The 22,481-nt window shown below is 41.4% G+C and overlaps 3 protein-coding genes and 1 long non-coding RNA gene across 5 annotated transcripts in view; 1 reads left to right on the top strand and 3 right to left on the bottom strand.

Moving 5' to 3' along the window:
• Positions 1–128: 128 nt before the first annotated feature.
• sirt6 (sirtuin 6) lies at positions 129–6,660 on the bottom strand. Of its 2 annotated transcripts, none has more exons than XM_086043762.1 (8): positions 6,610–6,660; positions 5,285–5,412; positions 3,881–4,063; positions 3,099–3,158; positions 2,849–2,944; positions 2,679–2,759; positions 2,017–2,140; positions 129–1,029 (listed from the first exon to the last, which is right to left on the bottom strand). In XM_086043762.1, the coding sequence occupies exons 1-8, from the start codon at positions 6,658–6,660 to the stop codon at positions 724–726; spliced, it is 1,029 nt and encodes a 342-aa protein (XP_085899888.1). In that variant the 3' UTR covers positions 129–723. The 2 variants fall into 2 exon arrangements, with proteins under 2 accessions (XP_085899888.1, XP_085899887.1); XM_086043761.1 differs by lacking the exon at positions 6,610–6,660 and adding an exon at positions 5,762–5,987.
• On the bottom strand, positions 6,003–12,753 carry cdc34b (cell division cycle 34 homolog (S. cerevisiae) b). Its single transcript, XM_086043763.1, has 5 exons — positions 11,983–12,753; positions 11,788–11,874; positions 10,027–10,124; positions 8,545–8,679; positions 6,003–7,656 (listed from the first exon to the last, which is right to left on the bottom strand). Exons 1-5 carry the CDS (start codon positions 12,166–12,168, stop codon positions 7,446–7,448), a joined length of 717 nt encoding a protein of 238 aa, XP_085899889.1. The 5' UTR covers positions 12,169–12,753; the 3' UTR covers positions 6,003–7,445.
• A 504-nt stretch (positions 12,754–13,257) lies between these two features.
• On the top strand, positions 13,258–18,917 carry cactin. The gene is made up of 10 exons (XM_086043758.1): positions 13,258–13,753; positions 13,994–14,531; positions 14,615–14,710; positions 15,090–15,235; positions 15,323–15,485; positions 15,648–15,762; positions 15,850–16,042; positions 16,569–16,688; positions 17,082–17,455; positions 18,279–18,917. The coding sequence occupies exons 1-10, from the start codon at positions 13,389–13,391 to the stop codon at positions 18,767–18,769; spliced, it is 2,601 nt and encodes an 866-aa protein (XP_085899884.1). The 5' UTR covers positions 13,258–13,388; the 3' UTR covers positions 18,770–18,917.
• The window catches only part of LOC147141140 (uncharacterized), a 13,757-nt gene continuing 9,345 nt past the window's right edge, over positions 18,070–22,481 (bottom strand). Inside the window, exon 2 of the long non-coding RNA XR_015088459.1 lies at positions 18,070–19,234. This is a non-coding gene — a long non-coding RNA (uncharacterized LOC147141140). The remainder of the gene's footprint in view (positions 19,235–22,481) is intronic.

The raw sequence follows: 22,481 nt of genomic DNA, 5'->3' as shown, positions 1-22,481 counted from the left end.
GTTCACCTTTTTGTGATTGGAGGGGGGGATACAAAGTCTGGCAGGTGCCATTTTTTTGAAGGCCCACGGAATATTGTGTTTTATGGCCATATAGATATGGGACCTACCAAAAGAAAGATAAGACTCTCTTCTTTCATCAGAAAACAGTTTTATTTCTAGCATTTGTCATTCTTTAGTAATCTGCAGTAGAGAATAGGAAAGTTTCACTGAAAATCCTGTTTCTGGAAAAAACAACAACTGAGAAATCAAGGGTTTTGTGAAAACACTTATTTCAAGTAAAACTTCCAACTTTGACACCATATTTTTTTGCTTTTATGGCACCTCAGATATATAAATAGAACTTTTCTTATAAAAAAAAATCTAAAACAATTCTAAAAAAAAAAGGAATTTGATGCCAAAAAACCTGTTCAGGTATCGATTTACAATTTGCAAAAAATGTATGAACATTGTGCATCAAATGCACACAAAAAACGCATTTCTCAAGTTAACCTGTGGATGGCGCTATACGATTGGATTATAAAAAAAAGAATTAACACGAGGTAGGCATCGAATGAGTAAAGTAATGTTGAGAGTGGGATGAGTGTAGATCAACAAAGCAGAATAAGTTCCAGTGGGCAAAAAGAGGTCACAGAACTTGCATCTTTTGTGATCAAACTCGTAAAAAAAAAAAAAAAAAGTGTTTCTCAAGGCAGGAGTCACTTTTGACGAGGACAGTACCTGAGGCTATTTGTCATCTTTTATCCCCACCGGAGGATCTTTCCTCTCCTTCTTTACTGTGACTGTCTTGTCTTTGCCGCTGTCGCCGTCTGCCGCTCGTTTCTTCTCGTCCTTAAGGAGCTCACCTTTGACCTTTCCATCCTCACTGAGAGCGTGCGCGGGCTTGATGTCAGTGGCACCCTCAGGTGCAGTGTTGGAGCTCTCGCACACGGTTGGCCCTTCCCACTTTGGGATGTCCAAACCCAGGCGCTCCATGAGCTGCTTCATGACATCGTCCACATAGCCATTGATACGCAAGTGTGCGTGCTTGTCCTGCAAGGCAATCAAGTTTGAGCAAACATTGTCCAAAATGTTACGATAGAGTGGAAGCGCTCTGACATACAATATGAGCGATACAATTCGGGATTCCTAATGATCACAGATGTCACAAGTATTTTGAGGAAATGTGTTATTTCAGACGTGTGTATCAAACTGGTAGCCCGTTGCATTTACCCATTAAAGCAACACTGAGTCATATGTCAGTTTTTGTTGACTGTGGCGGCGCCGTGTGGCCAAAAGCGGTAGTGTTTTGACAAAAGTCAACCCCATGTCGTGAAATCCTGAGCTCTCACTGGTCCGCAAGTTGGACTGAATTGCATTTCTATTTCCAGTGGCTGCGTAAAAGATGAATAGCAATGAGGTGATGAATCTCATTTTGTTCAAACAATACTTTTGTTTTTTTTGTTTGTTTTGACTTTTTGGCTCCTAGCCAATAAAATGCATCGGAATATACACATGACGGTGTCGTGACTCCTCAGAGGAAGTTGGTAACGTCCGCCAGTAATGGAGGGCGCCGCCAAAGTGAAAAAGATGACGCGCTTGTGGACTTTGAACCAGTGGAACCAGTCGAACGTGATATATGGCTAACATATATGTTTGTAGACAATGACGACATCGACGTCTTTGCGACAGAATATGGTATTTACCACTCGATTTTTTAAAAGTTAAAAATAGTGCTTCTCTTGCAGTTATTTTTACATCTTGGATTGAAACAGTAACAATCAATAAACTCGGGCCAGTTTGAAAACCACATGTCTAACTAAGCTTTCAATTATTTTGGGGAATTAAGTTTCTGTTTGCTACAGGAGCTGAGATATTATTTTCTAGTTGTTGAATTTCCGGGAAAACTTCAGGTTTTTCGAGGGTGACTCCAAAGACCAGGCGCTCTAGCCCTTAATGGGTTCATCAGGAGCCAAGAATGACGTGTCAATCCCAAAAGCTTGCCAAAGAGTGTGCAAGAGACTCAGGGGTGAATCGTACATGCTTAGTAGGCTGCAGGTTGACAATAACCACTTTCCCGCCTTTGCGCTTGGTGACAAGCGGAAGGTCTCCGCTGGGTTTTATCTGCATGGAGGTTCCCAGTGTCAGCGCCAGGTCGGCTTGTCTAATGGAGACAGAGCACAAACAGATCCAAGTGAAAATGGGCATGTAATTGAAGTGGAACAAACACATAGTTTCACAGTTCCTCACCCATTTTTGTAGACACACGTTTTTTTTGGGTTTTTTTGCCAGGATAAAAGGTTAAATATTGACAATGAGCTGGCAAATGGGGACATTAACAGACACCGGTGTATCAATTAAACGCAAAGAAGGTTTTTATAGCGGTGAGATGTCAGGGCAAGCAAAGCCTTCTCTACTGACCTAAACACCATTAACGCTCACCTACATTTAGAACGCGGATTCCATGATATTGTGAGAATTTATTCCCGACATTCAACTTCATTTTATACTGTACATGTAGAGTATATTGTTGCTGTCTTGCGAAAAATACATATGTCCAATTTTGGATTTTTTAACATTTTTTTATTTTCACATCAATGCGATTTCTGTAATGCGGAAACCCCATTCACATAAAAGAGAAATGGGGGGGGGGGGGGAAGTGTTTTCCCACACGTGTATAGCATCATGTAAACAAACTCGACCTGCTTGCATTGTCTGCTTTGTTCAGATCACTGTCAGGAAGCGCGTCCTCCCAGTCCAGTATAGTGCTGATCAACTTCCCTCTGTTTTCATAAAGATCACACAAGACAGACTGTTGAACAAGTGAACGTCTTCATTTGCAACAGAGAGCATCGCGTGTGGGCGTGTTAACCTGCAGGCTCTGAGTCCTCTGGAGCGCACCACATCGCAGTGACGTCCGGTTGGTTTAAGGCCCATCACGCCAATGACCTTTTCCCTGACAAATTGCCTGGGAAAACACATGCACCTCACTTTGTCTCATAAAGTGGACTTAGTGAAGATAGCCATCTATGCTGCTGCTCCTGCGGTTAACCAGGAAATGTGTTTTACGTGCACACAGCCAGCTCTTGTCACACGATCAAATGAAATGTGCGCGCACATACCTGCAACACTTCTCGCACTCCTCCACAAACATGTTACCATGAAGCTCCGACAACAAATCCCTGTCAGGGCCAGAGACCACATCTCCTTAGATCGCAGCGTGCACATTTGACATGACACCTCTTGAGAACACGTTAAGTGAATATTCTGTTCATGAATATTCTGTGTGCTGCTCAGATTGATTTCTGTGCTTAGGCCACAACAATACAACATATTATTGTAAAGAACATTTTTTATTTGACTAGCTCAACTCAATGTTTTTAACTCAAAATGTGTATTCACAAATATAAGCAGCAAATGTTTTTTTTTGTGGGGTGGGGGTTGGCGGGGTATGATTGTTTCAGAATACATTAAAAGGGAGCCTTGGCTTACCGTGGTACAGAAAAATATAGCGAGGCTATGAATGGCATGCAAAGAACTCGTTTGTGCAGTGGTGTGAGAAAACGCCATTATATGGCACAAAGAGACATGCTGAATTACTTAAACATCGTATTTGATTTGTTACATATTCAAGGTCTATAAGTGTTTTTCCTACTTTTTTTTACTGTCATTACTCATTATGACTGCATTAGTGTAGGTAAGTGACAAACCGCAGTGCGTTTCTGACAAGAGTATATACAAATTTGGTTTACATTGCAAGCATAGCGACAAAATGCCATTGTAAATCAAGGACCCTCGGGTGACCACTAACTATTCATCAGTCTCTCTTTAGGAGAACAAAAAACTAATGATGGAGCTTTCTTTTACAGACTAGTGAGCAGATAGCGGCCATGAGCAGAGTCACCTTGGAAAGCCGGATCGCACGTGCAGGCCGTCCACATTTTGGCTGATGAGATACTTGAGGTATCCGGCCCTCTGGAGTCCCAGCAGGGCCATGTGAGTAAGGCTGGGTCGGGCCTCTTCAAATGTTGTCTCAAAGTGAGGCGTCTCTCCCTTTTCCTCCAAGGTCCACACACCCTTTGGACCCCTACAAGAAAATATGCCATCACGATGGCCGCAAAAAGGATAGTCCGGTGAACGCCCACTATCAATGAGTGGATAGGGACAGAGACTTGCCATCAATAGTGAAAATCTGCACGTCATTTGGAACTTTAAGAATTGTAAAATTGCTTCGTGCCACAGATGCACTGTTTGACTACATTTGTGCATGCGTCAGCAGCAGCAGTCCAAGTTAGCAAGCTGTGGCCTAATGTACAGATATTGTATAATGTGTTGCTTTAATGATGTTGCTATCCAAGGTCGAACCGACTAGCGGGTGGACAAATCAAATATTAATACGACCAGGAGGAGTAGCGGTACTGATGAACGACAATTGGAAACATGAACGGATAAATTCAGAAAGATCATGTTTCCAGGCAAAACTGAAGGTTTAACCAAATACTGTGGTGGCTCGAAAACATCATGAACTAATCAAACATTATGTGCTTTATTATCATTAGTTGAGAGTGTATTGAACGTTCTACTGCCATCTTCTGCTCAAACAGTGGAACTACAGGATGAAGATGTTGAAAAATTAAAGTCAGCCAAGAAAATCTATTTATTTCACATCATCCAACGCATTTGACATGCTGAGGCCCCTATAATAATTTTTAAAATTTGTTTTAGAGGTATTATATACTGTTCATATGATGAGCTGGGTATTCATTCTGTATAAATGATATTATTTTGAAACCTTTTTGGCTATGAATATTGGGAAGAAATTTTCAGACACTAATAAACATTTGACATCTACTGCCAGCTTCTGTTCAAACTGTGGAACTACAAGATGAAAACGTAAATATAAAAGTTCGCCAAGAATCTATTTATACCATGTGTCATTTGACACACTGAGGTTCCTATGGCTATGTCTTTAATTTGTATTTGTTTTCAAAAAGAGATTTAGAAAAGTTTTTTTTTTTTTTACAGAGATATTCCGAAATAAAGTCTAGACGTTGTTAACGTGGTAAAACAAATAAGTGAAAGATGCTGTATTTTTGTGTTTTTGTGGGATAAACTCCAGCTCACCTGCAACTTTCAAATTGATAAGTGGTATGGAAAAGGGTGGGATGGAGAGATGAAGACATTTCATGCGCTCGGGGAGAGGTGGATGAAGCAGGAGGGGCGAATGTCATGTATATTTGCATTGCAAATGAGAGAGTGGAGTCAAGGAATATATATGTGAAATTCAAAAGCATTGGGGATTTCTTACCTGAAGTCAGGGATGCCAGCTGAAGTGCTGATTCCTGCCCCAGAGTGCACGACCATGTACTTGGACTCTTTTACCAGTTTAGCGAGAGTTGCAACCTTTGCTTTCAGCTCTTCGGGGCTATCAAATGCCTGTATCATCATATCACATTGTTTTATGAGAATATATAAGAAATACATAAGAATCTTGCAGGCAGCATTCATTATAAGCATATCTGGTTAAAGTAGTTTTGAGGCGCCTGTATTCACATTGACAATGAAAATGATAGGTCCTGTGTAACCATCACATCTCTTATATCGGATGACGCAAAGAACACAATATGCATTGATTTTAAGTTTGGTTTCCTTTGAATAAAACCTACCGTTTCATTTCAAATAGTTCATTCATCACAGTCTAGTTTTGACCCACAAGTATCAGCTAACCTGCTAGCTAAAGCTTGTTATAAAGCGAATTTCCAGCCCATGTGTAGTTTCAGTTTACCTCTGGAAGTCCGCACACACCCTTGTCTGCATACGGTGAGAGTCCAGCCGCATAATTCACAGACATTGCAGTTGTTTCTTTGATTAAAAAAAAATGTTCCGAAAGCAGCCGGGAAGAATTATCTTCAAATCCGAGGCGACTGGAGTTTTACGTTGACGTCATAACTCCGCGCCCAAAGAGGTGCTTTCACTGATACGGGAATATTGGCAACTTTCAACATTCTCGCTATACACCACGTAGATTTTGTTCCAATAAATCTTTATTTTTCACTTTTAAATAGCCCAAAATTAAAAAATAAACAGGCGAAGAAAACAAGGTGATCATCCGTACAGCTACATGTGCATATCCGTCAAGGTCAGTCACTCTGACCCACTATGTCGAATGGAATTGAATAGTCCTGAGAAATTCAGTGAAGTCCAATTTGAGCAGATGAAACAATCAATACTGGTGACGAAAAATACACACGAGGAAACACACTAACACTAAAAATATACCAAAATACTTAAACTCACTACCAACACAAACAGTAAAATAAAATGTGGTGGAATTGTTCTTTTTCACTTCCACTGACTTCCAAGACTGAATCCGTAAAATCCTGACTGACACCGCAACATCATTTCTCTGACACATTTTCTACACACGTTTAGTTGTGAAGCCTAATAATCTCATCACATAAAACATTCTCAAGCGAAGGTTGCAGGCATTAAGTCTAACCATATAGAAAAAAGACTAATATTGCTTGCAAGAAGCATAAAATAAAGACGAGAATACAACAGCATACATTTCAGGGGCATTTAAAAGAACAAAGCAAAACAAAAACATCAATTTTGTTTAGTCAGGCATCAAACCTGAGAAGAAACAATTCTGATGAGCAAGTACTGTCCTCCCCCAGGAAGCATGGTCAATGTTACACTATCTTTTATCTGGTGGCCTTAAGTGTTTTAATTCCACAATCAAAATGACAAATCACACCTGGTGACAACCAGAGGAGACACAGCAAAGATCATTCTCTTGATAGTAAAAATGGTGAATGGCATTTTGACCCAGCCCGCAGTCCACTTCAGAGAATTCGCTAGTTCTCTGTAATCACACGCTTTTGTTACCAAAGCTGTAAAACTAGATCACCATTTGCAAACAGTTCCCCAGAAGAATAAACAAAAAAAATATTCCAATGTTTTCTGGCATGCAGATATTGTTTGAGGAAAGTCCCATTTCATTTTTATTTTTTCATTTGTTGTCTTTCACCACTCCAGGAAGTGGATGACACTTAATACCGGTAAGCAAAAACCATATTCAGAAAGGGAAACTTGTAACAATGAAAGAAGTTGTAAAGTGGATGATTAGTAAGTGTTTGCATCTGTGCAAAGTGGCATCAACCCCCCTTGACCTTTTACATTAGAAGCACTATTTAAGTTAGGCTCTCTGGTTTCAGGTCAAAATTAAAACTTTTTTTTTTTTTTTTTTTTTTTGCTGGTGCAAATCTCAGCAAATCCACATGAGCCCATCAATTCAGCTTTAACAAAGAGCGCGCAAGCTAAGGTAAAATCATCTCATTTCATTGGTTTACAAACAGGAGGTGTCAAATATTTCTCACTCTCAGACCTCGGATCTCTCGGACCACCCGGGCAGTAAAAGGGGGTCGTCGCGTGTCGGCGAAGATTGGTCACGCTGTGGAAAAGGCATGTCACGACTCTTCATTGCCCGAGTCGTCTTCGTCATAGCAGCAGTCGCCGTCTCCGTCCTCAACGTCGTCGTCGTCGTAATAATAGTCATAGAAGAGGTCGGAGCCCTCATCAGGAGGCGGGGCACGTGTGCGGACGCAGTACTCGGCCAGCGTGGTGGGTACTTGAACTCCGTCGCGTTCCGCCTCAACCTTGGTGGCCAATACTTGTTTTCTGCCGGAGACATTTAACATTTAATGGTTTATTGGGTGCGCTCACCTTGACAATATTTGACACTGAATAGATCATAGGATAATCAAATTCGAGAGGTTTGCCATTCAAGTGCATGAAAAGCTATCTGGATGACAGATATCGATAGAGTGGTCTGAAATCATCTTTCCCCAAGGAAATGATTGGAAATTAATCTGCTACGGCACACCCACGCACACAAAAGTTGGTCATGTATTTTACTTTACTTAAATACAGTTCTGACATAATTAAATAGAATGTAAAACCGTTTTGCCACATTTTTTGCTTCAGTTAAATGGACATTGTGTTGCTCCTTACTGTTGTTTACTGGCGCTGTGGCGCAATCAATACACATATTTCTGTGTTGGGCCTCCGTTGTCACGGGTAAACAAATGCTTATCCAGCTAACAGACATGTCAATGTGGTGTCAATTATCATTTATAAGTTAGAAACCTAGCTATAATTATTCATTTATAAACATACACTGTTTTTTTTAAAACAAGTTGCAAAATTTAGTTCTGCTTCCTTAGGATGTTTGAAATATTGTTTGTTTGGCCCTTTAAGTTTGTCATGCTGAAGTTTGTTTTTGTTTATACAAAAAAAAAAAGAAAAGATGTTGGCACAATTTGCAGAGGCTTCACCCAATACCTTTTTGGTTCGCTTCATCCTTCGTTCTGAAACTAGAAAGTTCTCTCTGGATTTGATGTGAATGAGATGACTGGTGATTAAAAGCTAATCATATAAATACAACTAGTACTCATGTTCACTTTTCGGTTTGCAAAAACAGACAAATTCACATTTTTGTACTTTTCATTCAACGTCTCTCAATTTTAACATTTGTTGCATGTGTACTCATACTGCGTGGCTGCTCACCTGATGATCTCGACATATTCACGATCCTTGCCCTTGCTGTCCCTCCATTTGCGGTACATGACAGAGGCATCCACATTGGCAGGAGAGAAGGTGTTTGGTTCATTCAGCAGTGAGATTACACTCAGCAAAATGGTTCTGAAAGCACAACAGAGGGTCACAACATTAGAGCTTGACACATAACATAACATCTGAGAACTGTTAAAGAACATGTAAGCTGGTGTTTTTATTTATTTAATTTTATCCTCCCATTTTTTTATGCTGTAGGCGTGTCTACTGAATGCCCTGAAAACACACTCTGCACAGCTTTGTCAATCAAATAGGAGCGACTTAGTGCTGCGTTAGCCGCTAGCTAGCTAGCTAGCCAGCTAGCTTGCCACCATCCAATAGGTAATTGCCTCACTCAGTATCGTTGTGTTGGTCCAGATAACAGAGACACTTCCAATGACAGACATCCGAGCACACACTTTATGCTCGTCACAAACCCAATGATTTGTGTTTCAACATTTTACGGTAGCCCAAATAGCACAGTCAAACATTGAAATTGAATGAACAACACCGAGGTGTTCTGTCTAAAGAAGATGCAATTTCAGGTTGCTAGCTAACTGCACGCTATAGTGATAGGAATGGGATATCATTACTACAGAAGTGGACCAAAACTTTTCTTGAACATGGAATATATAAACCACATTCTTAAAGAAACAACTAGTCACTACAACACGAAACCAATAAATCCAATGGATAGGCTGCAGCTCACCCACGACAATGAGAACAAGCGCTACTGAAAATAAATGGATGGAATACATGATAAAATCCTAGATTGAAATCTCTCTCCTCTAAATGTTTCAAACTCCTGTTCTGTTGCCAGAGTTGTACAGAGCAGATAATTGCGCTGCGCGATCTGTGTAGACTTGGCTCAACTTCCCAGAGCTGATGTCGGATTGTTCCCTCAGCTAACTAGCTGAGAGCGAAACTGAATCAACTGCCCTCCTTTGTGCCGGTCAAGTAGTGCAGCCCAGATTTCCTCATTGGCTTCAAGACTCAATTAAACGGCGTTCTTAACGACAAGTTAACAATTTTCAGTCACAAGTTGGGCTCATAAAATGTACATACCCTGGGAGACTTGACCTGACTAGACTTGATAGACACTTGGGAATGTTAAAGTGTTACTTAAAATATTGCCTACACGGTACACTAAAGATTTTGTGATGGCGGCGTCTGTAATTTCTATTATAATCTCTCCCTAGGGCAAAATTGGTTTTGCAAGCAGTGTCTCGGAAATGACTGTGTTTAGGCTTTGGAGGCTCCGCTGTATTGTGCGGGTATGTTAGCTGAGAGACAGAGATCATTTTTCACGGATGGTGTCGAATCGCCAGATGTGGCGTCAACATGCATCTCTTGAGAACGGACTCCTCTGAAGACAAATGTCATGTGATAAGGGTCTGAGTCAAAGGCAGTAACCAGATAATGACAATTCATGCTAACCGGACATTCTGGGTGGGATTCCATCTCTCCGAAGGCAGTTCTCCACTTTGCGGGTCATCCACTGGTGGGTGCAATATAGAAATACATACATCTCCATTCTAAGAGAGGGATGAAATTGATTATTGATTGATTTCCGAGTGACCATCAGAGGCTATTTGGTTAGAGGTGGAAAAAGTACTCACATTCTGTAAATAAGTAAAACTACACATACCAGACTCTGGTAAAAATAAGTATTGATTCAACTCTATTCAAAAGAACTAAGCATTAGTAGTAGATTTGTACTTTAGTACAAAAGTAAAAAAATATTTTTTACTATCAATTATATACAATGACTGATAAATGTAATAACTCGCCACAATGAAAATATGTTCGTTCTTTTAAATCAAAAGCTAGCTAGTGTTGGCTTAGGCATTTATGGGTCATCTGCAGAGGTTGAAAAAAGTAACGAACATATGACAAAGTAAACAGTGGAATGTGCATATTGCTGTTTTTAAATGTAGTGAGTAAAAGTAAAAAGTTGCCATAAAAACTAAAGTAAAACACAGGTAAGTGAAAAACAAAGTATTTGAACTTTGTTACATTCCACTCCTGCATTTGAATACAATTACATGAGAAAGTGTAAACTGTTATCCTAATAACAGAATTGCCCAGATTATTTTTACACAATTATTATTATTATTATTTTTTTTTTTTTGAAACTATGCGTTCGCTAAAAATTGAGTTTTTCTCCATGTCTGTGCAAAATTTCAGTCCAATCCACAACTGAAACAACTGGACTTTTTTTATTTGTTCAATTTGTTGTTTTCAGAAACCATTCGAATTGGATTTAGGCAATTTATGCCGTTAGGCTACATCTGTCCTTCTCAAATAGTGGAGCAGGCCTCCCTGGGGGTGGGGGGGGGCACGATGTGTTGCATGTGTGCAGTTCAATGCATAAGACCCCGGCATAAGACCGCTCCATGCTTTTATTCTGCCACACTTATATACAGTATACAGTAGTACAGCACATCCACAACAATAGGCAGCAGTGGTGCACTCAAATGTATTTATTTATTTTGAAAGTTGAAGTCAACCCAAACATTTTTTTCAAGAATATGTTCCCAGCAGGCCCATTAGTTGAAATATGTCATCCTGATTAATTTTGCATTTGTGGAATAGAAGTTAAGCAGCAAAATGCACTCGTTTTTATCCATCTCTGGAGGCGGCCATTTTGTCTTCTGTCGACTGAAAATGACATCACAACTGCTCACAACGACCAAACACGGCTAACCTGTTTTCTGAATCTGGGCTGTGATTGGTCCTTGTCCTTGGTCCTATGGCTAAAACCGAGTGCATTTTGCTGCTTAACTTATATTCCACAAACACATCCTCTGTTGAGGAATGACAAAATCCTGGTCGCAAGTCACTAAAGTCATTAATTACCGTGTAATAACAGGGTGGGCAGCAATTTCAGGAACACATGCAAAATGATTCAATATGTTTATGAAAATCGAATATACATGATCAAAATGTCTTCTTTCGACCAATATTTTTGCAAATACATATTTTGTATAAATTACCCACTTATTACACACAATGTAATAGCAGAGCAATACATAGTAGGGCATGCCAAACACATTTTAAGAGACGTATTGTTACAGTATTGTACTGGTATGTATGCAAATATAATTGGAGACTTAGAATACGGTAAGACCTCTGAGATTAACTATACTGCTCTCTATTTGTATAATAACTGAGTGATTCTAATGAGGAGTGGACTACCTCATAGATGTTAGGATGCCACATCTTGGTGAGAAATCTGAAGGAAGGTGGGGAATATGGGTAGTCCATTGGGAACTTGATCCGGGCCTAGAACGTACAAGAACACCAATAACATATATTTTATGGCACTTTCATGTTTCATATACACATCATATTGTCACCTGTCCCAGCAATTTGACCTGAGATAGGTCTTACCTTGAAATAGCCCCCCTCATAGTGTGTATTGGGGGGTCCGAAAATGGCGACTTCCCAGTTGTACATATCCGCCTCGTCCACCAGCGTTATTTTAAAGCCCTCGACAGGCTCCTCTTGGAGGCTCTTCATTTCCAGCATGAGAGCTTTCTGCGAACTGGCGACATGAGAGCAATCGTGCTGCGCCATACTTGACACTTGGCTTCCCTCAAGTTATCTCGCCAATCGACAGCTGCTGACTCGTTTGTTGACGGCAACGCAGCTAAATTTGACGCCGCACTCACTGGTCGAACAACCCGACACTACCGACGTGAGGATACAATGCAAACAGGCCAAAGCGAACTGGGCTCGAACGCGCGTTGTGTTTGTGACCAAAATCGGATCAATTATTTAGCGTCCACTCGCTCGCTGGCGTAAACTAACCAAATCATCGTGGCCGCCGAGTAACCAAAGCTTTACCTGGTCTACCTGGAAAAGTAGCCGCGGATATAAGCCGTAAATCTACTAGTAGCTCCTGGCTAAGTAAGCTAGCTAACGAAGACTACCTCACAACCAGATGGAGTCGCTTTTTTTTTTTTTTTTTTTTTTACCTTGTCGCGAACAGATTTTAACGCGCTGGCTATTGGAAAAGAGTTACAGGTTTAACAAGAAAATACAGCGAGCGTTTATAAAATCTTGTAAACTACACTATTAACGCCCTAAACCTTAATGTCCTGCGGACAGAGCGAAGAATGTTGTTGAAAAGAAGCCCTTTCTCTCCCTGAAACAGGCAATTGTGCAATGGGCTGCTATGGGATTTGTAGTCCAATTATTGTTTGTAAACAAAGCCGTCTAAAACACAAACAGCAAAGTCTCCTGACAAAAGTGTCAATAAAACATTACATTATAGCCCATAAATAAAATAAGGTGAAATTGAGTAACATATGCCTAATATTATATGTTTTTTTATATTAGGGAACCAATGCATAGAACTACATTCACCAGTGTCAGGATGTAAAGGGGACGAGTGTTGTTTCGTTTCTGAAAAGCTGCGCTGACCTATTTTTCACATTAAATTATTTTTTATTTAATGAAGTAATGGTGTGTTGAAGAGTTGATTTTGGACGTATCATGGCGTAAACACCAGCGTAGTCAACTTTTCAATTTTCATTTATAATACAGTACTCGAGCCATGTGTGACATATTTCTCTTGCGCCACAATTACAGAAATTACCCCATTTGAGCTGCCCCTGTTTTGCCTGAATAAAATGTTTTGAGACCAACCTATAATGTAGCAAGAACATTTTCCATGGATTATCCCTTGTATTCTCGATTTTCTGTTTGTATATTTAATGTTCATCCGACTGCATTGCCATTATTGACTCTGTTAAAAGAAATGAAAAAAATAATAAAATAAATACAACTTGTCTATGACATATTATCAACGCGACAAAACCATATCAGGACCCTGCGTGAACAACAACTTCGTGATGAGTTCGAAATCAAAACGACAAGCGGGCTCTGTGTCCAGAAGTGGGAGCCGGGACCGGCAAAATAGGTCCAGAGCAAGCAGGTCTCAAACTCCTGAGAAAAGGATGAATCGCTCTCAATTTGTAGATCCAAAACGATCCACTCGGGGCCGTGCACGGTCCAACAGCCACGACTCCGGCAGCAACTCACCAGACAGACGACGACCTCAACATCGGGGCCGTTCAAGTTCCCGAAGTGGTTCGGAGAGCGACAGGAGGCGAAGAATCCAACGTGTCAGGAGCAAATCCAAGCACAATTCGTCCAGGTACTGATGCTACGTCCAGATACTGTTTATATCTTAGTAGTAATTGTAATCAGCTGTTTTTTGTAGACAACGTTTGTCTGCATGGTTGCAAGCAGCTCTTAACATACGGAATGTCCTGTGTTTTTATTTATTTATTTATTTTTTTTAAATACATCGTTATGGGCAACTGTCACAGCTAAAAGAACGTTCTCAGGCTTTAGTACATGCATCGTGTTTATGTGATCATATGTTTTTCCTCAGTTCTGATTCAGATCACCCAAGGGAGAGGGGCAGAAGAAGCGACAGAAGAGAAACATCGCGAGAGAGAAGGAAGGAAAGGTGTTCTTCAGGCTCCCGGAACGGAAGCAATGAAAGGGAGCGAGGAAGACGAAGAAGCCTCAGCAGAGACAGACAGAGACAGAAGGAGCGGGACAGAGATGGAGAGAGGACATCTGAAAGAGACATAAGGAAAAAGAGTAGCGAAAGGGAGCGCGGGAGGAGTGAGAAAGTTAGAGACAGAGGGAGACATCAGTCAAGTTCGGCTGACTCCTCTGACAGCTCAGGCTCTGATCGGGAGAGCAGGACCACCAAAGACAAGGAAGACAAGAAAAAACAGAAGGAGATGATGAAGGCTCTGGAGACACCCGAAGAGAAGAGAGCCAGGAGATTGGCCAAGAAAGAGGCAAAGGAAAAGAAAAGGAGAGAAAAGATGGGTTGGAGTGAAGAGTACATGGGATACACCAACGCAGACAACCCTTTTGGTGATAATAACCTATTGGGCACATTCAAATGGCAAAAGGTACCTTTGGAAGCCGAGGATGTTTGATTATAGATTGCCTATTACAGTATATACTATACTCTGTCCTGTTTGTATTTTGTCAGGCTTTGGATAAGAAAGGTATCGGCCACCTTGGAGAGAAAGATCTTAAGGAGAGGAACAAACGCATCCAGGAGGAGAATCGCAGAGAACTTCAGAAGGTTGGTTACTGCATAGCAGGGCCGAATGATTTTGAAAAATAATCTAATGGTGTTTTTTTTCTCCCCTCAATCTTGCAATTATGATTCAGTGTGTGATTATTTTTTTCCGGGTCCTCTTCCCATGTATTTCTTCAAGGAACACAAGCAATACATTCATTTGTGTTAAACATAAAAACAGAAAGCAATGTCAGATTTGGAGTACTGTACCTACATGTTTTACGTTTATGCCGCCTACTGACTGACCAAAATGAAGCAAAGTTTTTGTTTTCGAAAATTGCAGCCTGACACACTGTACATTTTCGCGGGGACGCTGCAACAACGGCCACGTGTTTTAATGCAAAGTGATTGTAACCCCAGTGTGCGCCTCAATTTGTTGTAGGTAAAGCAGCTGCGTTTGGAGCGCGAGCGAGAGAAGGCAATGAGGGAGACGGAGCTGGAGATGCTGCAGAGAGAGAAAGAAGCGGAGCATTTCAAGACCTGGGCCGAACAGGAGGACAACTTCCATCTACATCAGGCCAAGCTACGGTCTGTAGCTATCACCGCCGAAATCAAGCCGCGGCCAGAATGTATTATTCTGACCCCAGAAATATAATTCCAAACGTTCGCGTCCAGGTCTAAGATCAGAATCCGTGACGGCCGAGCGAAACCGATCGACCTGCTGGCCAAGTACATCAGTGCCGAAGATGACGATCTGGCTGTTGAGATGCATGAACCGTACACCTTCCTCAATGGGCTGACGGTCACAGACATGGACGACCTTCTGGAGGATATTAAGGTTGGTGCTGTGGTTACACTTGAGGGCAGCCCAGCCGACGAGAGGTTAGCGCATAGACATATCTCTTGAGGACCCGAACGCCCAAATAAAAGTAAAATGCTCTCCCCTAATTTTGCCCCGACACTTTCAGAACTGTTCACTTGAGTGTTGCACTATTCCCAGGTTTATATGGAGTTGGAACAAGGCAAGAATGTGGATTTTTGGAGAGACATGACCACCATCACTGAGGATGAAATCAGCAAACTGAGAAAACTGGAGGCCTCTGGAAAGGGACCCGGTACATTATTTCCCCTTTTTCACCACTCTTCACCTCCACATACGCATATGTTAGTCGGCGAAAGTCACTCGCTTTTGTTTAAATCAGGTGACCGCCGTGATGGCATCAACACGGCTGTGAGCAGCGACGTCCAGATTGTGTTCAAAGGAAAGACATACAGCCAGCTGCAGGCACTAAATCTCAACATTGAGACCAAGATTCGGGCCGGAGGATCCAACCTCGACATCGGGTACTGGGAAAGTCTGCTTCAGCAGGTCCGAGTCTACATGGCAAGAGCCAGGTATATACATGGGCTGATGACATTTTTCCTTCTTTTTTTTTTTTTTTTGTATGAAGCTGACGTGAAATGAACACATTTATTAATATGTGATTAATAAGGTGCACTCTTCAAATTGCTGGATCAAAAGTAGACCAAATTGAGTGAAATAGCGAGCAAGATTTTGATCCAACTAGGGGCAAAATCAAGAAAGGGGTTTCCAGGTTATCGGTATAGCTGTGGTTAAAAATAATTTGAATTTGATTACATTTTTGTAAGAAGAGGTAGCAACTTTCTCCAGTCAGGTGTTGCCACTGTGAATCACTCGAATGATGTTTGGCAACGTTTTTTTTAAAATTTACTTCAACTTCAGTACTCAAAACTTTCCAAAATGGCGACAAGCTTCAGCTCTTTTCTCCATCCAAATCCAAACTTCAACCCAATCCGCTGGGTCAAAAGTAACCCAATCTGGTCAAAACCTGCAGCTACCCAACGAGTGAGTTCCAAAAGTGACAATTGGTGCGTACGTCGAAATGTGTTTGTGTGACAGGCTGAGGGAGCGACACCAGGATGTGCTGCGTCAGAAGTTGTTTAAGTTGAAGCAGGAACAAGGCGTAGACAGCGAACCTTTGTTCCCCATCATCAAGGAGGAGCCAAAGAGTGACGACATGTAAGTCTCTCGAGCAACAAAAACGAAACAATGGAGTGGAATCTCAGAGTTCCAGCACAGCCATCATGGCGCTCTAGTCAACTTCTCATTTGTTTTTACTTGAGAACATTTTGTCGCATAGGCAATCGTGTAAAAAGAAGCATTCCACACTTAGGTCAAACTGTCACCCTTAAAAAGTCTCTTTCAGTAAGCCTTCACATTGAAATTTGGCATACAGGAGGTCCAGAGATTTATTTTCTCACGTTGTCGTGTTAAGTAAATTTTGTGCCCTCATGAATTCAACATGATGAAGTTTAAAATCTAGTGGTCAAGAGGCCTATTTTTTTTTTTTTTTTTTTTTTACCACTTGCGCCTGCATTCAAATTAAAACCCCCAAAATGTTTCCCCGAAAAGTGATAACAGAGTGGGAAGCCGATCAGGAGAGTCAACATCAGAAGAGCCCGGCCAGTCGTCTTCCCCCGCATCCCAAAACACGAGCAAAGGGCCCGCAGGAGAGGACGGACCGTCCACATCTACAGCGGAACACAGTGACCGGAATGAGGAAGGAGGAGAAAGCGGGGAGAAAAAGGATAACGAGAAGGGCGAGGAGGTGGAGGCGGTGTTGACGGAAGAGGATTTGATTCAGCAGAGCCAGGCGGAGTATGATTCGGGTCGCTACAGTCCCGCACTGCTCACGCCCTCTGAGCTACCGTTGGACACGCACACTATCACCCCTGAGGAGGACGTGCACAGGCTGCAGTTAGCACGCAGGCAGCTGCAGGCCACAGGTAAGAGATGAAGACGACCAGAATGAATGCGCTTGGTTGTGTGGAGTCGCTTGTTGATTATTTACAACTTGTAGCAGTTGAATCAGAATAGAGCGCTCGGCTATCACAATTCATAGCACCATGATGTAGATCTCGTAAGTTTAAGAGATGTAGAGTAAGTTTAAAGGGTGCACCCGTTTTTAGCCATCTCAGGGGGCGGCCATTTTTTCACTTGCTGTCCATTGAAAATGACATCACAGTTGCTCAGATAACAACCAATCATGGCTTAGCTTCAGAAAACAGGTGAGCTGTGATTGATCGTTACCTGAGCAACTGTGATGTTATTTTCAGTCAACAGAAGTGACAAAATGGCCGCCCCCTGAGATGGCTAAATATGGGTTGATTTTGCTGCTTAACTCACATTCCATATTAATCAGAATGTGTTGTTTCAACTAGTGGGCCTGAATAGAACAAGCAGCTGTCACTGCTCTGAATAAAATTATTTCTTCATGAGCTAAGAAGAATTGAGACAGCTTAAGGAACAAATGATCTCTTATACTGCCCCCAGGTGACCAAGACAAGAACACCAAGAGCAACACAAAGGCCGTTCAATTAATGCAGCATGGCAAAAACGGTCACATTTTAAAAAATTCTATTTATTTATGTCATTGCTGTATGTGTTTGTAAAGTTCACTTCTATCCAAAGGGAAAGGATCATTTGAAATACAAGCGTTTTGAGTTAGGACCACGGTCACGGAACAAATTCAAGGCACCACTGTCAAGAAAGTAAACTTTTTGGTGTGGCCTACCACAATTTTGTTGATCATCTCCATCTTTGCCGTAGGCGACGCCAGCGAAAGCGCCGAGGATGCCTTCGTGCGTCGAGCCAAAGAGGGAATGGGCAACGACGAGGCCCAGTTCAGCGTGGAGATTCCCGTCACGGGCAAGATGTACCTGTGGGCAGACAAGTACAGACCCAGAAAACCCCGCTTCTTCAACAGGGTCCACACCGGTTTTGAGTGGAACAAATACAATCAGACCCATTACGACTTTGACAACCCTCCCCCTAAGATCGTCCAGGGCTATAAGTTTAATATTTTCTACCCAGACCTGATAGACAAGCGCTCCACCCCTCAGTACTTCCTTGAGCCCAGTCCTGACAACAAGGACTTTGGGATCCTAAGGTTCCACGCGGGGCCGCCATACGAGGACATCGCCTTTAAGATAGTGAACAGAGAGTGGGAGTATTCGCACCGACACGGCTTCCGCTGTCAGTTTGCTAATGGGATCTTTCAGCTGTGGTTCCACTTCAAGAGGTACCGCTACAGGAGGTGAAGCTCATGCAACATCGGCATTAGAATGGTATTAAGCCCAACTCTCATTTCCTGGTGATTAGGGGTCCACAGCTCTGTAAAAGTGTTTAAAAATGCAATCTGTTCTTAACACACAAAAAAAATACATTAAAGATGTTTTTTTTACCATCCCATTTTTCGTTTTTTTTGTTTTGGATGCACCAAATTAACAATATTAAATAAACTGTAGTTATTCTAGTGCTTCTGAGACATTTATTTATTTAACACATACAGAAGCAGGCTCAAAAAATAAAGCATAATACAGGTCACTGTTGCAGTAACAGTGTTTGTTGTCCGAAAAGAAGAAAACAACCAACATTATCCTGGTGGCACAATTTAAATAATTTCTCAATGTTTTCGGAACAAAGAAACAAAAATCACAACCAATTCAATAAATCCACTCGTCTCTATTCATGATTCGTTTGATTCATTCTGGGTGACTCAGAACCTACAGACATAAAGAAAAAAACATTTTTAGCAAGCACATTTTTCTTCTTGATAATTGCTCATCATGTGCCGCTGGAATTTTTAATTTCCCTCAGAGTCATCCTAAGGGATCAATAAAGTGAAGTCTATAATATATATATATATATATATATATATATATATATATATATATATATATATATATATATATATATATATATATATATATAGTTAACAACTCCAATTGAAGTAGATAAATAAACTGTCCTTCATATTAATTCATAGTTCATTTGCTTTTATTTTAGCATTAGCTCAACAAAGACCAAACCATGGATGTATAATAAATCAGATATTGTTTATTGTAATGCACATACTGCTAAATGTATCGGTTATGTTTATTTAAAAAAAAATGCACGGGAAGAGGAACTTGAAAAAAATCATTGCATATTAAATCACAATTACAATATTGAGGCGGGCACCTTCTACTGTGCGCAAACGACACTGGGGGGCAGTATAATACGGTCATGCAGATACAAAAGAAGAGGAGGTTCACCACTACTGTAGGTAACGTAAACTGCAGAAAAATACATTTGGGCATGATAGCAGGGATAAGACTGGATAAATATGCATCTAACACTCAGTTGTGTCATTTTATACTTCTGTTGAGCCGTTAAAAAGTACATTTTCCATATCAAGTCCCCTTTAAGACATCTGTACCAGATTGTTAGACTTTTTCTTTTTGTCTGGTGAACTTATTTAGGGCCTTAAGTGGTATCACATCATATCCATACATAGGATCTGTTTGCACACTAACAAGTACATCGCCCTGCAATTTCCCCACCGCTCCGTAATGTATTCATCCCAGCTGAGGACGTGCCCACACCGTGGTGTGAGCAGCTAATTTAGGATCGCTGCAGAATATGCCCTTTGAAGTCAGCGAACAACATCTTCAGCACAAAATAAGACCCCCCCCCCTTTCCAACTACACTGCTTCGTTGTTCGACTGCCTCGGTCGGGTCGTGCATGCATGAGAAAGTCGAAGTCAAGCAAATTATAGCGAGGGAGTCGTCTGGGAGCAGTACATTCCAAGGATGTCATTATTCTTTCATGTTTTTTAGTTGGGCGTGTTTTATCCACAGATAAGGTGATTCACATTTGAGGGGTGAAACTATCCTGCGAGGCGACCCAGACTTCACCAGTCTGGTGTCATTTCGGACTTCTTTTCGGAAAAAGATGACAGAGATTATATGAGGATAGCGCCGCGCTCAACATGGCCGCCCAAGCCAGATCAAAGCCGAGACAATCAAAGCCAGAGCGAAAGCTACAGCAGTAAGCTCTTTTAAACGTCCGCCTCGAGCTCGGGGGCGCTCGGGTTCGCCTCGACTTTTTTCCATTCCCCGTCCTTCCTCTGGAGCCCCGGACAGTGAGCGAACTGACATAAATCCTTCAAAGTGAATGCAAACAGCCCCGCCGGTGACCCATGAGAATATTAAAACCTGGACCGTGGCGCAGCACGGCTTGAGCGAGTGAGTGTGTGGGGTTGCGTGCGTGTGTGTGTGTGTGTGTGTGTGGGGGGGGGGGCAAGGCAGAGGCTGATAAGACGCGACACGGGTCGCAATGGTTTAGAAAGCCATGTTGAGACCATGCAACACTGTTGTGACAAAGAAAGGCCTCTCACGATCCCAAACAAGGCCTCGTTTCTCACACACAACCATGTAAAAAAAAATTAAAAACCAAAACAAAAAACAGTCAGCAATGCATTTTGACTTGGTGAACTTTGGGACTTGATGAATGTATTTTTTTCTGACTTCCAGACAACTTCTGCATTCACGTCACACGAGCATGAAAATGGACAGGCAGGCATCACTTTTTCCCCCTGCCAGTTGTAGTAACACAGTCCAGAAGTCTTTGGTTTAGTCTTTTTATACCATCCCAATGGATTTTAAATAAAACAATCAAGATGTGATTAAAGTCTTGACTTTTAGCTTTCAACAAAAGAACGTACACAAATACATTAGTATTTCGGGATTCCAGCCATTAAAGTGGAAGTCAACCCCTAAATTTTCTTGACAAAAAAATGTTCTATACAGCCCCACAAACTGCATTCTGATGAATATTGCGTTTGTGCAATATAAGTTAAGCACCAAAATGTACACGTTTTTATCCATCTCAATGGGCGGCCATTTTGTCACTTCTGTCGACTGAAAATGACATCACATTTGCTCAGGGCTCAGGTAACGACCAATCATGGCTGAGCTTCACAAAAAATCAGGTGAGCCATGATTGGTTGTTACCTGAGTTGAGCCCTGAGCAACTGTGATGTCATTTTCAGTCAACAGAAGTGACAAAATGGCCGCCTGCTGAGATGGCTAAAAACAGGTGGAGTTTGCTGCTTAATTTATATTCCACAAACACAACATTAATCAGTTGCCGTCCTCGCTCCGAAGCGTCGAGTTTTTCACCAGCGAGTAAACAACGTTCCAAATAAACAGACTTTAATTCCTTTTTGGTCTCGTTTATTCAAACAATGTCCTTGACCATTATCCTTTCTAAAATAACAAATGTAGTATTAGCTAACATGACACACTGTCTCATGCTAATATCAAGTTACATCATGTTCGACAGTCTCAAATTTCCAAGTAAAATACAACAACTAACCAAAACAAATAGTCAACATTATTATTTTGCCATCAAATATAATTACTGACTATTCTTGTCCAAGGCAACAAGAATTGAATCCAAGTTCAACAGCGTAAAATGAACGGGTCGGAGTTGCATACTGCCATATTTTATTTCTTTCTTTTTTCAACGTCAGCAAACAATACACTAAATAACCACAGGAGGGAGCTCCAAGGCTGCATAAAAACCTGCTTTACATATTGACTATAACAGGGAGAATAATCAGAATGGCGTGTTAAGACTAGGGAAGGCTTATTGCTGTAAAGGAAATTTGGGGGTTGACTTTCCGTTTAAATGGAAAAGATATCCATTGTTAGGGGGTTCAAAAAGCCTTCACGATTTTAAGAAGGCAAGTAAAATGAATATTCTTAAATGGACAAGTCAATAGCTGTATTTTAAGCCAACAGAGCATCTTTTTACTGACTGAAGACACAAATCAAGGAAGCAAGTTACACAAGAACAAGCAGCAAGGCTGCCTGGAAAAGCATCTCCAGGGAAGGCCAGGGAAGGTGTCCGACATTTTATGTAGAGTACCTCCTTTCCCAGGGCCTCATTGAGGCCTGAAAGACTTTTTAAAGGCAAATAAATAC

This window comes from Filicampus tigris, chromosome 10, assembly GCF_054856515.1.
Source record: "Filicampus tigris isolate MCC_2025a chromosome 10, RoL_Ftig_1.0, whole genome shotgun sequence".
NCBI lineage: Eukaryota > Metazoa > Chordata > Actinopteri > Syngnathiformes > Syngnathidae > Filicampus > Filicampus tigris.
Note: the sequence above shows the minus strand (reverse complement) of the source record. Positions and strands in the feature narration are given on the sequence as shown.

What these genes read in the sequence shown, in the direction of transcription:
- cdc34b (XM_086043763.1), bottom strand. Translation starts at nt 12,168, where the DNA reads ATGGCGCAGCACGATTGCTCTCATGTCGCCAGTTCGCAGAAAGCTCTC. An exon ending in ATGAGGGGGGCTATTTCAAG is followed by an intron (nt 11,875 to 11,982) that starts GTAAGACCTATC and finishes TGTACGTTCTAG; the next exon opens with GCCCGGATCAAGTTCCCAAT. An exon ending in GGCATCCTAACATCTATGAG is followed by an intron (nt 10,125 to 11,787) that starts GTAGTCCACTCC and finishes TCCCTCTCTTAG; the next exon opens with AATGGAGATGTATGTATTTC.
- sirt6 (XM_086043761.1), bottom strand. Translation starts at nt 5,827, where the DNA reads ATGTCTGTGAATTATGCGGCTGGACTCTCACCGTATGCAGACAAGGGT. An exon ending in GTGTGTGCGGACTTCCAGAG is followed by an intron (nt 5,413 to 5,761) that starts GTAAACTGAAAC and finishes ATGATGATACAG; the next exon opens with GCATTTGATAGCCCCGAAGA. An exon ending in ACCTGCAGCCTACTAAGCAT is followed by an intron (nt 1,030 to 2,016) that starts GTACGATTCACC and finishes ATTGCCTTGCAG; the next exon opens with GACAAGCACGCACACTTGCG.
- cactin (XM_086043758.1), top strand. Translation starts at nt 13,389, where the DNA reads ATGACATATTATCAACGCGACAAAACCATATCAGGACCCTGCGTGAAC. An exon ending in CTACATCAGGCCAAGCTACG is followed by an intron (nt 15,236 to 15,322) that starts GTCTGTAGCTAT and finishes GTTCGCGTCCAG; the next exon opens with GTCTAAGATCAGAATCCGTG. An exon ending in GAGCCAAAGAGTGACGACAT is followed by an intron (nt 16,689 to 17,081) that starts GTAAGTCTCTCG and finishes TTCCCCGAAAAG; the next exon opens with TGATAACAGAGTGGGAAGCC.